Source organism: Peromyscus leucopus, chromosome 20 (genome assembly GCF_004664715.2).
Source record: "Peromyscus leucopus breed LL Stock chromosome 20, UCI_PerLeu_2.1, whole genome shotgun sequence".
NCBI classification, from domain to species: domain Eukaryota; kingdom Metazoa; phylum Chordata; class Mammalia; order Rodentia; family Cricetidae; genus Peromyscus; species Peromyscus leucopus.
This window is the reverse complement of record NC_051080.1, coordinates 18,496,474-18,510,008: the sequence shown is the minus strand read 5'-3', so window position 1 is coordinate 18,510,008 and position 13,535 is coordinate 18,496,474. Positions and strand designations below refer to the sequence as shown.

General features: G+C 53.0%; 1 protein-coding gene across 3 annotated transcripts in view; it reads right to left on the bottom strand.

The window, feature by feature from the left end:
* The window catches only part of Celsr1 (cadherin EGF LAG seven-pass G-type receptor 1), a 138,608-nt gene that overhangs the window by 19,319 nt on the left and 105,754 nt on the right, over positions 1 to 13,535 (bottom strand). For all 3 annotated transcript variants that reach the window (XM_028878152.2, XM_028878154.2, XM_028878153.2), the window contains exons 12-22: positions 13,180 to 13,354; positions 12,320 to 12,461; positions 11,916 to 12,036; positions 9,623 to 9,806; positions 9,172 to 9,273; positions 8,214 to 8,308; positions 7,574 to 7,783; positions 6,514 to 6,697; positions 4,930 to 5,073; positions 2,778 to 2,982; positions 1,560 to 1,727 (exon numbers count right to left, since the gene is read on the bottom strand). In XM_028878152.2, coding sequence (XP_028733985.1) covers positions 1,560 to 1,727; positions 2,778 to 2,982; positions 4,930 to 5,073; positions 6,514 to 6,697; positions 7,574 to 7,783; positions 8,214 to 8,308; positions 9,172 to 9,273; positions 9,623 to 9,806; positions 11,916 to 12,036; positions 12,320 to 12,461; positions 13,180 to 13,354 — 1,730 coding nt within the window. The remainder of the gene's footprint in view (positions 1 to 1,559; positions 1,728 to 2,777; positions 2,983 to 4,929; positions 5,074 to 6,513; positions 6,698 to 7,573; positions 7,784 to 8,213; positions 8,309 to 9,171; positions 9,274 to 9,622; positions 9,807 to 11,915; positions 12,037 to 12,319; positions 12,462 to 13,179; positions 13,355 to 13,535) is intronic.

Here is a 13,535-nt window from a genome sequence, read left to right as displayed (position 1 = left end):
AGTGTTGCTGTTTCACTGATGGAAAGCCCCAAATAACAAGTTGTTACGAGGGCCCTGCCCTCTGCGGCTCTGGGAAAGTCCTATAATCCCTCTGATCCTCAGTTTACTCATCTGTAAAATGGGGTGTGACGGTTGCCGCGCTTTGCCAGGAGCGCTCAAGTTCAGGGGATAATGGCAGCGACATAAAGCAAGGGGCAGATCACTAGAGCTCCTGCTAATTGCCATTATTCAAACAAATAGCCAGGAAAAGACAGCCATGCCTGGCCGCCGTGGGGCCCACACACCAGACACCAACGCTTCCCTTCACTCTCCCCTTTGTGAGCCCAAGATCTATTATGCCCCAGACTCAATGAGCTCACTTGTAAATGGCCTTTGGAAAGTACCGAGACAGGAGAAGACGAATGCTCTTGCCTGAGCATGTGCCGGACACCGAGCACAGACTCATGTGGTAGCACAGCTCTCTCTGTTCAATCCTGGGGGACAGTGAGGTGGGAAATGTCCCTGTGGTAGGAGCTTACAGACGTACAACATCCAGGCCCAGCTTTAGGCATGCAGAGAGGGCTTGGGTTTTGGCTCCCCGTGATGAAGAAAAGCACGGATGCTCTTCATTTTAGACCGCGTGCTAAGCCTGGAGACCGGGGCTATTCCAGCACCTCCTCATTCCACCCTGAGTCCCTCTACGGAAGGGTGACCACAATGAGGCCGAAGAGCGAGGCAAGGAAGTGAAGGCCTGGCATCTCCCACTGCCACTAAAAAGACAAATGTGATGATCCCATTGGCTTCAGCCACCGATGGAATCCAGTGTCACGTGGGTACAGGGAAATGGCATCTCACGTCTTTTAAAATCAACCACCTCACTTCCTTGATTGCGGGTGCGATGCAGCATGAATCTGGTCATTCTTGGAGTTATCTCTGATGGCTCCAGAAACAGGCCAAACAAACCCCACTGGCAGGGGACAGCCTGGGACCAACACCACCACTCCCCTGCATGTGTCCATTTCTGAGTCCCATATCCTGCAAGGGGCCTTGCCTGGCAGAGAAATGGGTGCTCGTGTGGACCACCAGATCGTAGGTGTTCTATAGGTGAGCAGCCCATCTCGGCCATGGCCTCCTGGAGGGAGCCTTGTGTGTGCATGCCTGTGTCTGTTTGAGTGTTATGTGTGCATCTGTGTACACGCCCTACGTATTCCTGCATGTGTATGCATGCACGGATCTATGTATTGTTGCACATGGATCATGTCTATATTATGTGTGCACATTCTTGTGGAGTATGTGTGTGTAAGTCTATATTTTTCCATGAGAATATGAGTAATTCCTCAACATGCACACGGATTTATGAGCTCGCACGTGTGTATGCGCACACATGTAGGCACACACTGACACTCTTAGAGGCAAAATGGGGGAAGCCTCCCATCTTGTTAAGCCCTGGAAGGGGAGTAAGAGACCAGAAACAGTCTTCCTTCTGCCGGCTGAGACTTCTGAACTCAGCAAGGCCCTCCCGTCCAAACACAGGGCTCCCACAGAAGAGGTTGCTTGTAGGCTCTGGGGGACCCACTTACTCAAGGGAGTGGTTCCAGAATACACAGACAGGCTTGCTCCGCTCCTCAGTCTCCAACAGGGCAAACTCCACCAGGACGGGCCTCTGCAGAGAGCTGGGGAGTGGGGTCCCCTCACTGTACACCATAGCACTCACTACCGGGGTGTTGATGACGGGCCGGTTAGGCAGTCTGTGGCAGAGAGGGACAATTACAGGGATAAACATGATTAATTCACGTTCTGTGAGAACCTGAGTCCAGACACTATGAGGACTTGGTCAAACGAGCGACTGAAACACAGGCCGTGGACACAGATCACAGCAGCACCCTTGGGAGGGTCTGGGCTGCACTGCTGGTATTCTCAGGAGTACAGGGAGAGGAACTGGGCGTGTGTGGTGCATGTCTTTAATCCCAGCAATCGGGAGGCATAGGCAGGTGGATCTCTGTGAGTTCGAGGCCAGCCTGGTCTACAAAGTGAGTTCCAGGACAGCCAATTACACAGAAAAATCCTGTCTCAAAACAAAAACAAAAATGAGAGAGAGAGAGAGAGAGAGAGAGAGAGAGAGAGAGAGAGAGAGAGAGAGAGAGAGAGAGAGAACAGGGAGACTTGTCACTTCTAGGGGAAGGGGGCTTTAGAAACTTTTCGGAAAGGTGTGTCTCTGTCAGATGCCATGACATGTGGCGGTGACCCTGGGAGCAGTAGCATGGCCACACAGGGAATCTGGTTAAGTGACCACAGCCTGGAAACCCAGTCACCCATCTCTAAGCATGAAGCAAAAACAAGGAATGGGAGACAAGGAAGTGCCCACAAGCTACAGCAGCTGAGAAACACGGCCTGTGTGCAGCCTTCTGTTCAGGGGCAACATGCACTGTCCAGCACACTGGCTGGGTGGCCCTCGGACCTGGGCCAGCAGAGGGCAGATGCACCTATAGGTATCTATCACCCATGACAGCCTCTGGGTGTGGTGTGGGGAACAAAAGAGAGCCCCCAGAGGCATACAGTCATGCAAACAAAGGAACATGTGGGGCATAAGTGCAAGGACAAACTGAGGCAGAGGGCATGCACCATCCCAGGGCACAGCACCGTGGCAGGCACAGGACCTCTCCTTGGCAGTCAGTGCAGGCGAGGGTCATGGCATAATGTTATTGGGGGTGGCAGCGGGTGATTAGGACTTTGACTCATGGAGGACTCGGGGCGCTGGGGAAATGGGTCCCCTTAAGGTCTCTGCACCCAGGTCTCACCGGAGGCTGCGGTGGTCGGGGTCATAGTGTTCAGGCAGCAGCTGACCCAGGGTCCGGTAGATGATGACCAGGGCAACGGCAAACTGGCCGGGTTCATCGGGGTGTCTCCTCTGTCTGCTGAATGAGGTTTCTCTCTCAGCCCTGGGTTCCGGTTGTGCTGTCTGTGGTGCCGTCCTCCGGGCGGCCGGCCTCACCATGGGACCTTCTGTAATGTGAGAACAGAGTGTGAAGACTGAGGGCAGAATCCTGGGCCACCAAAGTTTCTACACTCTTAAAATTGGCAGATGGAGCCGGGTGGAGGTGGTGCACGCCTTTAATTCCAGCACTTGGGAGGCAGAGGCAGGTGGATCTCTGTGAGTTCAAGGCCAGCCTGATCTACAGAGCAAGTTCGAGGACAGCAGGACTGTTATATAAAGAAACTTTGTCTTGGAAAACCGAATAAATAAAAAAAATTGGCAGATGCGAACTAACATGGAGTCTCCTCAAAAGCCACACATCAATAGCCCATGGCCCCGTAGTTCCACCTCTGGGTATGAGTTAGAAGAACTGCACACAGGTTTGAGGACGTGTCCACAGACTGTCCAAATGTACGGACAGGAAGCAGCACAGTGGCCACTGGGGTTGGCGTGAGTGACCAGTGGCTAGTTTCCTATCAACAAGAGGAAGGGCTGGCGAGGCTGAGCTACACTGGGGATGTAGCAGACGCCTCCGGACGGGGTGTTTCAAGTGGCAATAATGTCATGTGTCGGGTGGCTAGGGTCTTAGCAGTGCTAGGAACTGCTGGAGGAGACAGAGGCCTTCTGCACACACATGGGTTCTCTGCCCTGTGCTTTCTAACGTCATGCTAAATGCAGACATGTTTTCACCTGGACATGAGAGAGGCCATGTATAGACCCCGCACATAAGCACATATTTGGGGTGCCCAAGCCTACGGTGTCTTGCAACTCGCCGAAGCAGCCATGATGGGGGTGATTCTGGTGTGGGCCTGGCTGTCCCAGCACCTGGGCTTGGTGAGGGAGAGGACAGGGAGAGGGATGCTGTCATGTTCCCTGGGTTGGGTGTGGAAGGGATGGGCCCACTCCCTGCCTGAGTCTGGCTCTGTCCCAACAGCCGACCTATCAGACGATACGCTGCCTAACCACCGGGGAGTGTGGTTCTGTGCCAGCCAACCCTAGTGTTTTAGCAGCTTTCAGACTTGGCACTATCAATAAAATGCCACTCGCAGGGCTATGTGGAATTAGGGACAGGACAGTATGGGATTCCTTCCATGGGAGTGTTCCATGGCAAACTGGGTTTCCCTGAGCCATGCCTCAGAAGCAGATAGGTGACTTGACGGTATCCCAGAGACAGAGTCCTCTTTCAGGGAACAATGTTAGGGACAGACACATGCACACACACATAAGAACAGTGGACCTGTGACAATGTAGGCAATATATATATATATGTATATGTGAATACATAGAATGTTCACATGCATACACACATGCACATGGAATATATGTACACACAGGATATAAACATATTCACACAGAATATACACATGTACACATATATACATGCACACCTGGAATACAAACATGTGCATACATATATATGCATATTAATATGTGTATAAATGAACATACTGAATACGCACACATATGCACACTAACATATACACAAATACAAACATTCTGAACATACACACATATGAACATTAAAATATGTGCATATACACATACTGGCTATACACACATATGCACACACATATTAATATATTAAAATGTACATATACATACTGAATATATACACAACACATACATGTATAGACACAGAATACCACACATATGCACATCAGGAACATACACACCCATGCATAGATAGAATATACACACACTTGCGTGCAAGAGACACTCATAGCTAATACTCTTAAGCTCACAACATAATCACTTCTGGGGTCAGCTGTGAACAAAACACGTGGAAGATGGGGCCTGTTCTGAGCTTGGTCCTACATCCATGAGAACCTCTCACAGTGTTTATTGACGATGCCTGAACATCACTCAGACCTGCTTGCTCCGTGACTTGTCGGGGTGCACACACACTCTTAGAGGGTCACTCCCTCCCAAAAGGACGGAGACACCCAAGGCCACAAGGAGCTTCTAGGCGGCTTCACCTTTTTTCTCGGGTGGTTTGAAGGTGTCAGCTGGGAAGGACACGGAGGACGCCAACTCCCTTGGAAACTCTTCCTGAATGTCCTCAAACCTCGGCACCTGGGCACCGGTGAAGTTAAACTTGTCGAAGATGTCAACTGCAAGAACTGGGACAATTCCTTTACTCACCCCCAAATGTCAGAGCTTGCTTGAATCCCCAGTTTGGAAACGATAACTGTGGTTTCAACGGGAGCCACGGTCTCTGGGGAACCTACTCAAAGTCACACAACGGGACACCTGAGGGCCACACAAGGCAGAGTGTGGCCCTCTGGCTCTTTGTGGTGGCCCCTGGCCCTGTCTTACATGGCTCTGGTGGGGTGGAACGTGAGGGGCAAGACCAGCCACAACATGGCTGCGAGAGGTATTGTCCCGCTCTGTTCCACGGGCTGTGCCGTCCCCGGAGCCTTTCCAGGTGGTGGAGACAGACAGAGGCACAGCTGGTGAAACAGACACAGTTGACTGATCAAGCTCTGCAGCAGGGCTCACCCTGTCTGTCTGCTCTCTGCCTTGTAGAAACACCTACAGGCCCCGATGGGACACAGAGTCAAGCTATCCCTCAGCTGGTGCTGGCCACCACCACTCTGACAGAGAGGCAGAGTCATGCCGGTATGTGCCAGGGGCCTCCTCATACCACCCTGCCCTGTGTAAAACTCCCTGCTAAAAGCTGAGCACAGTGGCGCACACCTTTAAACCCAGCACACAGGAGGCAGAGGCAGGTGGATTTGTGAGTTCCAGGACAACCTGGCCTACAGAGTGAGTTCCAGGACGGCCTGAGATGCATAGTGAGACCCTGTCTCAAAAGAACTCCTCAAGAAAACACCCACTGCTAGGACAGTACCCCTTGAGTCACTGCAGGAGGAGGGAGGGACAGGAAGAAAAGCTTCTGGTGTGGGCTAGGGCATCTCAGAGGGTCAACATCAGCAATGTTGCCGGCCCCATCTCTAGTTAGAGGAACTTTCTCTGTGGGATGGAGATCCCCGGGACTTGGGGACTTCCTGCCAGCTTTGTCTGGACAGGTTGGGAACTGACTTCACCGACCTGGGGCTTTCTCTGCTTGAAGGAATCGGGACAGTTAGTCTCCCAAGCCCAGAGCAGTGTGTACTAGCATTTGAGGTAACATGGGCCATGGGTGTGCTGGTAGCACTGATTGCTTAGGGTCTGGCCCAGCATGGGAAAGCCTGCATCTCCATCCGCACATGTCCCTTTCAGGCACGTACTTTCATCTGTGGTGAGCGGGGAAAGGGGGATATTGTCCCCAGACAGGCTGCACTGTGGGGAATCCCAAACCCGGATGTCTGAAAGGTCGGCTGGACTCCAGAGACCCTAGGGCAACATCCACAGAAGCATCTGGCCCCAGGAATGACATCGGCGATTATGGATGTCTTTCGAGTTGGGCAACTCCTCCCGTTATAATAGACAAGAAACTAGAGGCCCGCGCTGGTGGCTCACTTTTCTACAGAGTGCCTGGGCGGAGGCTGTAACCCCACCCACTTCACTATCAATGACCGAAGTCCCTGGGGTTTTGCCTTCCACAGGTCAGTCCGTACTCATGTTGGCGGTGACGATGACGAAGGGCCTCAGATAGGTCCTTTTCACATTCCGCGCCACATTGCTGAAGTACGCCTCGAAGTGCCTGAGCAGCTGCGCGGCGCCCCCCTCACTCCGCTGGATCTGTTCCCACGCTGCCTGTGTAGCCGGGGCCAGGAGGGCACTGCCTGTGTGGACAACATCCTGGGCAGACAGACAGACAGATAGATGGTATTCAGTCTTCTGTCCTCAGATGCCTGGTCCTGAGATGGAGCAAACCATCTCCTAGACAGCCATGAGCGGACCAGGACTGAGCTGGTCCAGGAGAGCAAGGCTACAAGTCAACATCGGAGGACAGAACTGCCAGGAGGGTGTGAGGACCATGCCAGGGAAAGGGAGGGAAGCAGGGCTACAAATTAACATCAGAGCCTCTACCAGGAGCGTGCCCTGCTCCTGGGGTGGGGGTGGGGGCAGGGGACCTCCCCAGACACTAAGGGGGAAGACAGGCAGGGATGCCCCTTCATTTTAAAACACACAGGTAAACCAGGGAAGGGAACTGCAGTGTACTACGCTGAGCATGGAAGTGTGGCGAGGCCAGATATGGACATAATTATGGGGTGATGCCCCCCATCTATATCCACCCCACCAGGGTTTATGTGAAACAGCGTTCAGCATAGTATGGGATGTGGGGGCTTAGATGACCCGGAGCAGAGAGCCTTGGAAGGAGGCATCAGTAGGAGGCTGAAGAGCCTATCACTAGGCTCTGCCATTCTCAAACTGTGCCCTTGGGCAAACCCTAAGCTCCACGTGCCTCAGTTTCCTTATCTGTCAAGTGGTAGGAACATGTGCATAGCTAAAATACACACCGCTCACAGCACTGGGCCTACTCAGTGGTCCCTAACTGTTAGCATTGCTGCTGTGAGGCTGTGGTCCTCCCTTGCCGAGTCACAGCACTAACGAGGCTTTCTCACACCCCAAACCAAGGGATGCCTTGACAGGACCCCATGCTACGCTTCACCAGCGGAGCCCAGCTCCTGACCCCACAACTCCCAAACTGCACGAGGGTCGCCCTCCTCTTACCTCATGGAAATCAGCCTCACGAGTGGCCGCCAAGTCGAAGCCCTGCTGGTGGCTCTCGTGCTTCAGGACGCGGACCAACAGCTGGTAGGCCGTGCGCACATCATTGCCGAAGAGCGTACCATTGTGCCGTGTGGCGTTCCTCAGTGCCTTTGCCAGCCTCAGGGACCTGTCTCCATCCATCCTGGTCTCATTTCGGCTCAGCTTCTCATTCTGGCACAAAAAGGAAATGGCGATGTTTGCAAGGGGATTTCATTTGTTGCGGCCCTTCCCGCCAAATTCTCTAACTTTGTAGTATCCTCGAGAGTACTTCAAAGAGCCCAGACCCGTGAGGGTCCCGAGTTGACAAACGGCAGTAAGGAAAGGACAGGCCCGCTGGGCAAGAGTGTGTGGGGGCAATGTCTGAGTTTGGCGACATTGACGACTCTGTCTACAGAACCAGAACCAGAAGACAGAAGACCCACTTACTTGAAGCCAGCCTGACTCACCTGAGTAAAGGGAGGGGGCCTGGCCCCTGGCCTCTGAAGCCCCAGGATTGCCCCTCTTCTCCATCTGCTTCCAGATCCATGGCCTCTGGGGAGCCATACCTGACCCAAATGCAACCCCTCCAGCACATACCCAAGAGGCCATGACTGTGACCTACCATGGCCTTGAGATCCACAAAGGAGCCCGAGGTGCAGTTGAAAAGCTCTGGGGGAAGCCAGCTCTTCTCCCCGCTGCAGTGCCGAATTGCGTTGCCTTGGGAACAGAAGCATGCTCAGACTGTGAGTGGATACCTAGGCACACCTCCACCTGATGCACTTGGCCAACCCTTGCACGGAGCACAGATGAGGATCCAGGTGGGGGCTGTGCCAGTCAAGTTCACAGCCAGGGGACAGGGCCAACACATGCTCTCATCTTCCACGACGAAAACTCTAAGCTGCCCTTGACAGTTAAAGCCAGACCCTCTGGGTTCCCAGCAATACAGGCAACCATGTGGGTATGGGCAAGTCTGTGAGACGATGAGCCAGTGCTGAAGATCCCCACACAGGGCTTATTGGAGACAGCATGGACGCCACTCCTTGCCATTTTACAGAGAACAAACGCCATAAACAACAAGGTGACTTGTCAAGGCCCTAGGTGGAGAGTACCAAAGCCCAGGATCCAGGTGGAAGGGGGTGAGTCACGGGTCATTTTCATCCGTCACGCCCCTTTCATGTTCTGCCTCTTGCTACTGAGGGGAAACTTGTCATTTCTCCCAACACGTTCCTTAATGACAAACCTTAAATTCAAATTAAATGCATACGGGAGTTTTGTCTGCATATATATCTGTGCACCACCACCACCTGCATGGCCAGTGCCAGGGAGGCCAGAAGAGAGTGCCAGATCCCCTGGAACTGGAGCTACAGATGGTATGAGCCACCGCCTGGGTTCTGAGAATTGAACTCAGGTCCTCTAGAAGAGAGGCCAGTGCTCTTCACCAAGGAGCTATCTCTGTAGCCCATGACATTCATTCAACGTGGACATTCAAAAGCTCGGATGCCCCAGGTCACCTGCCCAGAAAATGTCTGCCTCAGACTGGTTTCCTACCCCGAGGACAAGCCAGGCTGTACAGGACTTACCCACTGATCCTTTGGGGCACGGCACCGCTGCTGGCTGCCCAAACTTCGTCTGTGGCCACCAGATGCCAGCCTCAAATGCTCTGGGACACCCATTGTAGATCACTGAGGACAGAGGAAGGAGTCATTTGGCCCAGCTCAGCTATCTCCACAAATGCACCAGTCCTGTGTTCCACCCACCAAGGGCTCCCAACAAGAGTGACCCCAGCACCTTCCAGTCAACAGGCACATTAGAACAGGCTCTGGTCTAGGGCCTCTCACAAAGATCAGGTTTCTAGAAGGCCAAGAGAACTCAAAAAAAAAAAAAAAAAAAAAAAAAAAAAAAGGCTGCCAGGATTCTCCAAGCCCAAGGGATGTGCAGGCACAACAATGCACATGCTAGCACACACACACGTTAAACATGACGGTCTATTCCGCAGTGTGACCAGAAAGGGGTCAGGGGACAACAACAGACCTTCACAGCCCAGTGAGGTGACCTCAGCGAAGGGGTTATCGCAGCGGTTGCACTGGCGGCCGATAACACCAGGCTTGCAGGCACACTGCCCGGTGTCCATGTCGCAGGCACGGCTGTGGGCGCCATGGGGGAAGCAGTCACAGGGAAGACAGGCATCCTGGGCTGGGGGCTTGTAGTAATTCTCCTGTGAAAGTCACAGGTGGGGCCAGTGAGATGGCTGGGTGGGGAAAGGTGCTGGCCACCCAAGTCTGGCGGGCTGAGTTCAGTCCCCAGCACCTACGTAAAGGTGGAGGGAGAGAACTGTCTCCAGAGTTGTCCTCTGCCCTCCCCATGTGTACCATGACACATGCACAGTGAATAAATATATGTAATAAAACTCTTTTCTTACACTTCCTGTAAGTACCGGGATGGAGCCCAGGGCTTTGTGCATGTTTGACAGGATCTCTATTCGAAACTATTTCAAAGCCTTAATGTTGTTTTTTTTTTTTGTTGTTTTGTTTTGGTTTTTTTCGAGACAGGGTTTCTCTGTGTAGCTTTGCGCCTTTTTCCTGGAACTCACTTGGTAGCCCAGGCTGGCCTCGAACTCACAGAGATCCGCCTGCCTCTGCCTCCCGAGTGCTGGGATTAAAGGCGTGCGCCACCACCGCCCGGCTTGTTTTGTTTTTTACCCCCAGACAGGGACTCCCTTCACAGCCCAGGCTGGCTTTGAACTCACAATCCTTCTGCCTCAGCCTCCTGCGTGCTGGAACCACAGGTGTCTAGAACTACACCTAACTAAACTCTTTAACTTAAAAATACATGTACTTTGTACGTGTGTGTGTGTGTGTGTGTGTGTGTGTGTGTGTGTGTGTGTGTGTGTACAGTGGTGTGTCGGGAGGTCAGGGGGTCACTCTAGGGTTGTTCTTGCCTGCAGCCTATGGAATCAGGGGATTGAACTCAGACCAGTAGTGCACAAGTGCCTCTAAAGCTGAGCCATTTTGCCTGCCCACTTTAAGAGCTGATGAGAAAAAGCTGTAGGCATTTTCTCCCATAATGCTGTATACATGGCTCTTCCTTCCTCCTGCCACCCACAGACGCAATTGCCCCATCAAAGCACGCAAGGCCAGGCCTGAGCCACATCCATCCACACTCATTTCAACTTGACGCTCGGAGTATACAAGGCCTGTATCACTACTGCAAGACTGACATTGGAGAAGCATCTCAGGGACAAAGCATCACAGCCCCCACGGTGACAGTGTCCTTCCCTGGGTTCTCACCCTGTCTCCTTGACAGCATGTCCCTTACTGAGTGACTACTGCTACCCCCTCAAAGCCAATGGCAATCTTCCCGTGGCAACTCTGGAGGCCCCTGCAGTTGGGGGCGGGGCTTCCCACAGCTGCAGCTGAGCACACAGGAGCATATTCAGAAGCTGTGAGACCAGGCGTCCCATGCTGCCTGCACACACATTAGGTCTGGATACCAAGACAGGATATGGCTTGTGTATATGTGTGGGTGGTGGGGGGTGCCAGGGATCAAATCTAGGGCCTGTGCAAGGCCGAGTGTGTGAGCTCTACCTTCCGAGCCGTATCCCCTGCCCTCCAGATTTTAAAAACTCTGACATCACTGAGTGCCAGCTTGGTAAAAGGCCAGGATGGCAGCCAACCAAGAAAACCAAGGTTAATGCCAAAGATGTGGCAACCTGCACAGAAATGGCTTGATCTGGTGTTACTCACTGGATGTGAGGCTGAGGAAAGACTGCAGAGGCTTCTAGATCCCACAGTGGGACAGTCTGAACCAGTTTAGATGTAAGAAGCCCTGGAGTGTTCACAGAGCACAGGTGAGCAACCCAATATATGTTTGTTTGTTTTGGTTTTCAAGACAGGGTTTCTCTGTGTAGCCCCGGCTATCCTAGAGCTCTTTCTGTAGACCAGGCTGGCCTTGAACTCGGAGGTCCATCAGCCTCTGCCTTCTGAGTATCCAGATTAAAGGCGTGCACCACCACTGCCTGGCATAACCCAACATTTAAATGCATGCATGTATGGGTGTATGTATGTATGTGTAACTGTGTATGTGTACAGGTAGGAATGCATGCAGATGTTTGTGCTTATATAGGGGTGCATGTGAATATAGGTGAATGTGTGTATATGAAAGTATGTGATACACACACACACACACACACACACACACACACACACACACACGCATCTGTCCATGTGTGTAGACTCATGTTTGTATGTAGGCCATACTGTGCATGCATGGCCAGCTTGCTGGGCTCACACCTAAGGTAGGTGGGGACAGGCAGATGGCTCCTCACCTTGCACTGGCATTGGCCATTGGTCTTGTTGCAGTCCGGATCGAAGCCCTGACTGACAGCACAGTGACAAGGACCACACACCGGGTTCCCCCACCAGCCTTTGGGGCATGGAAGGTCGACTCTGATGGAGAAATAAGATGACAGATGAAGGACACCCCAGAGTTTTGTGCCCTCATCCCTGCCTTCAGGGGGCCACATACCCAGCCAGGCTCTGTCTACAAACACACTGTTTAAAATGATGTTTTTCTCTGTGCTTCCATCTGAGATGCACGTGAGAAGCCCAGTGAGGGCCTCAGGTTAGCGTGGAATAAAGGCACGGTGGGGATGGCATCTGTTTGTACCTCTCCGGGAAGATGGGGACAGAAGCCAAGAGGGCCACGGGGCAGTGTCACGGGCTCCCTTACTTGTTCTCGCAGTACTGCCCATAGTGGCCGGGCCCGCATTCGCACGAGTAGCCTCGAGGACTGTTGGGGGAGCGCACGCAGGCCGCGACATGCTTGCAGGGGTTCAGGAGACACGCGTCCACACACTTTCTTCCAAAGTAGCCTGTGGGGACAGGGCCAGCGTGACCTCTACACCAAGGCTTCTCTGCATCCCACGCTTCCCGAAGCTGACAGTTCCTGCCGCTCAGCAGGAGGGAGCAGCAGCCTCCCCTCCAGGTCACAGGAGACAGACTGGGAAAACATGGAAGGCAGGCAGCCCGGGCCAGGGGAGGGCTGGATGTAGGGTGTAGATCCTGGGTATTCCAGACACTTGGGAGATGGGGGCTATCAATGAATACTTTCGATGCTTCTCCACCCACCGAATTCAAAGGTGGCCGGTAAAATGTGTCACTTTTTCAAATATGTCACTTTACACTGACTATTCTAACTGCACTTTGAGATTAAAGTCCCAAATGTTCCCTAGGCTGAGTATGAAAAAGCAAGGCTTTTTCAAGTAGAAAGGCTTTCTGAGGGGAGTCGGGAGACCGAAAGAAGGTCTACCTTTGTAGCCCAGGCTGGCCTGGAATTCACCATGCAGCCCAGGCTGGCCCAGAACTCACTATACAGCCTACGCTGACTTCAAACTTGCAGTTTTCCTGCCGCGGCTGATATCATAGGTTCGAGTCACTATGCATGGCACAGAGGCCACTTCCCGTAAAATGGCTCGGGGCCCTGTCGTCTCACTGGTTTGACCTGGGAAGCGGCCAGCCCAAATCAGTTTCCCCAGAGGCACCCACAGCCACCACAGGCTCCTCCGCGATGGTGTGAAGTGAGGGTCCCACCTCTGTCACAGACGCAGGAGTAGCTGTCCCAGGTGTCCCGGCAGTGGCTGTGTGGAGGGCAGGGGCTTGAGGCACATGGGTCCTCCACGTCACAGCCATCCTTGACCCTGACCTTGAGGGCGTCATTCATGTTCAGGGTGGCAATGTTGGTAGACGTCTCCCCCATCCTCACGCCCTGCATTTAAAAAGTGAGGGCAACCGGACTTAGTCTCAAGAGTGGTAGAACTGGAGGGTGTACCCCCGAGGGTAAAGAGAAGTTAAGAGAGCCCCCAAATTCTCTCCCAATCTGAACAGTTCTTCTTATCCCCACAGCCAGGAGGCCAGAGACGTGGGCAATGTTGGGACACACAGCATGG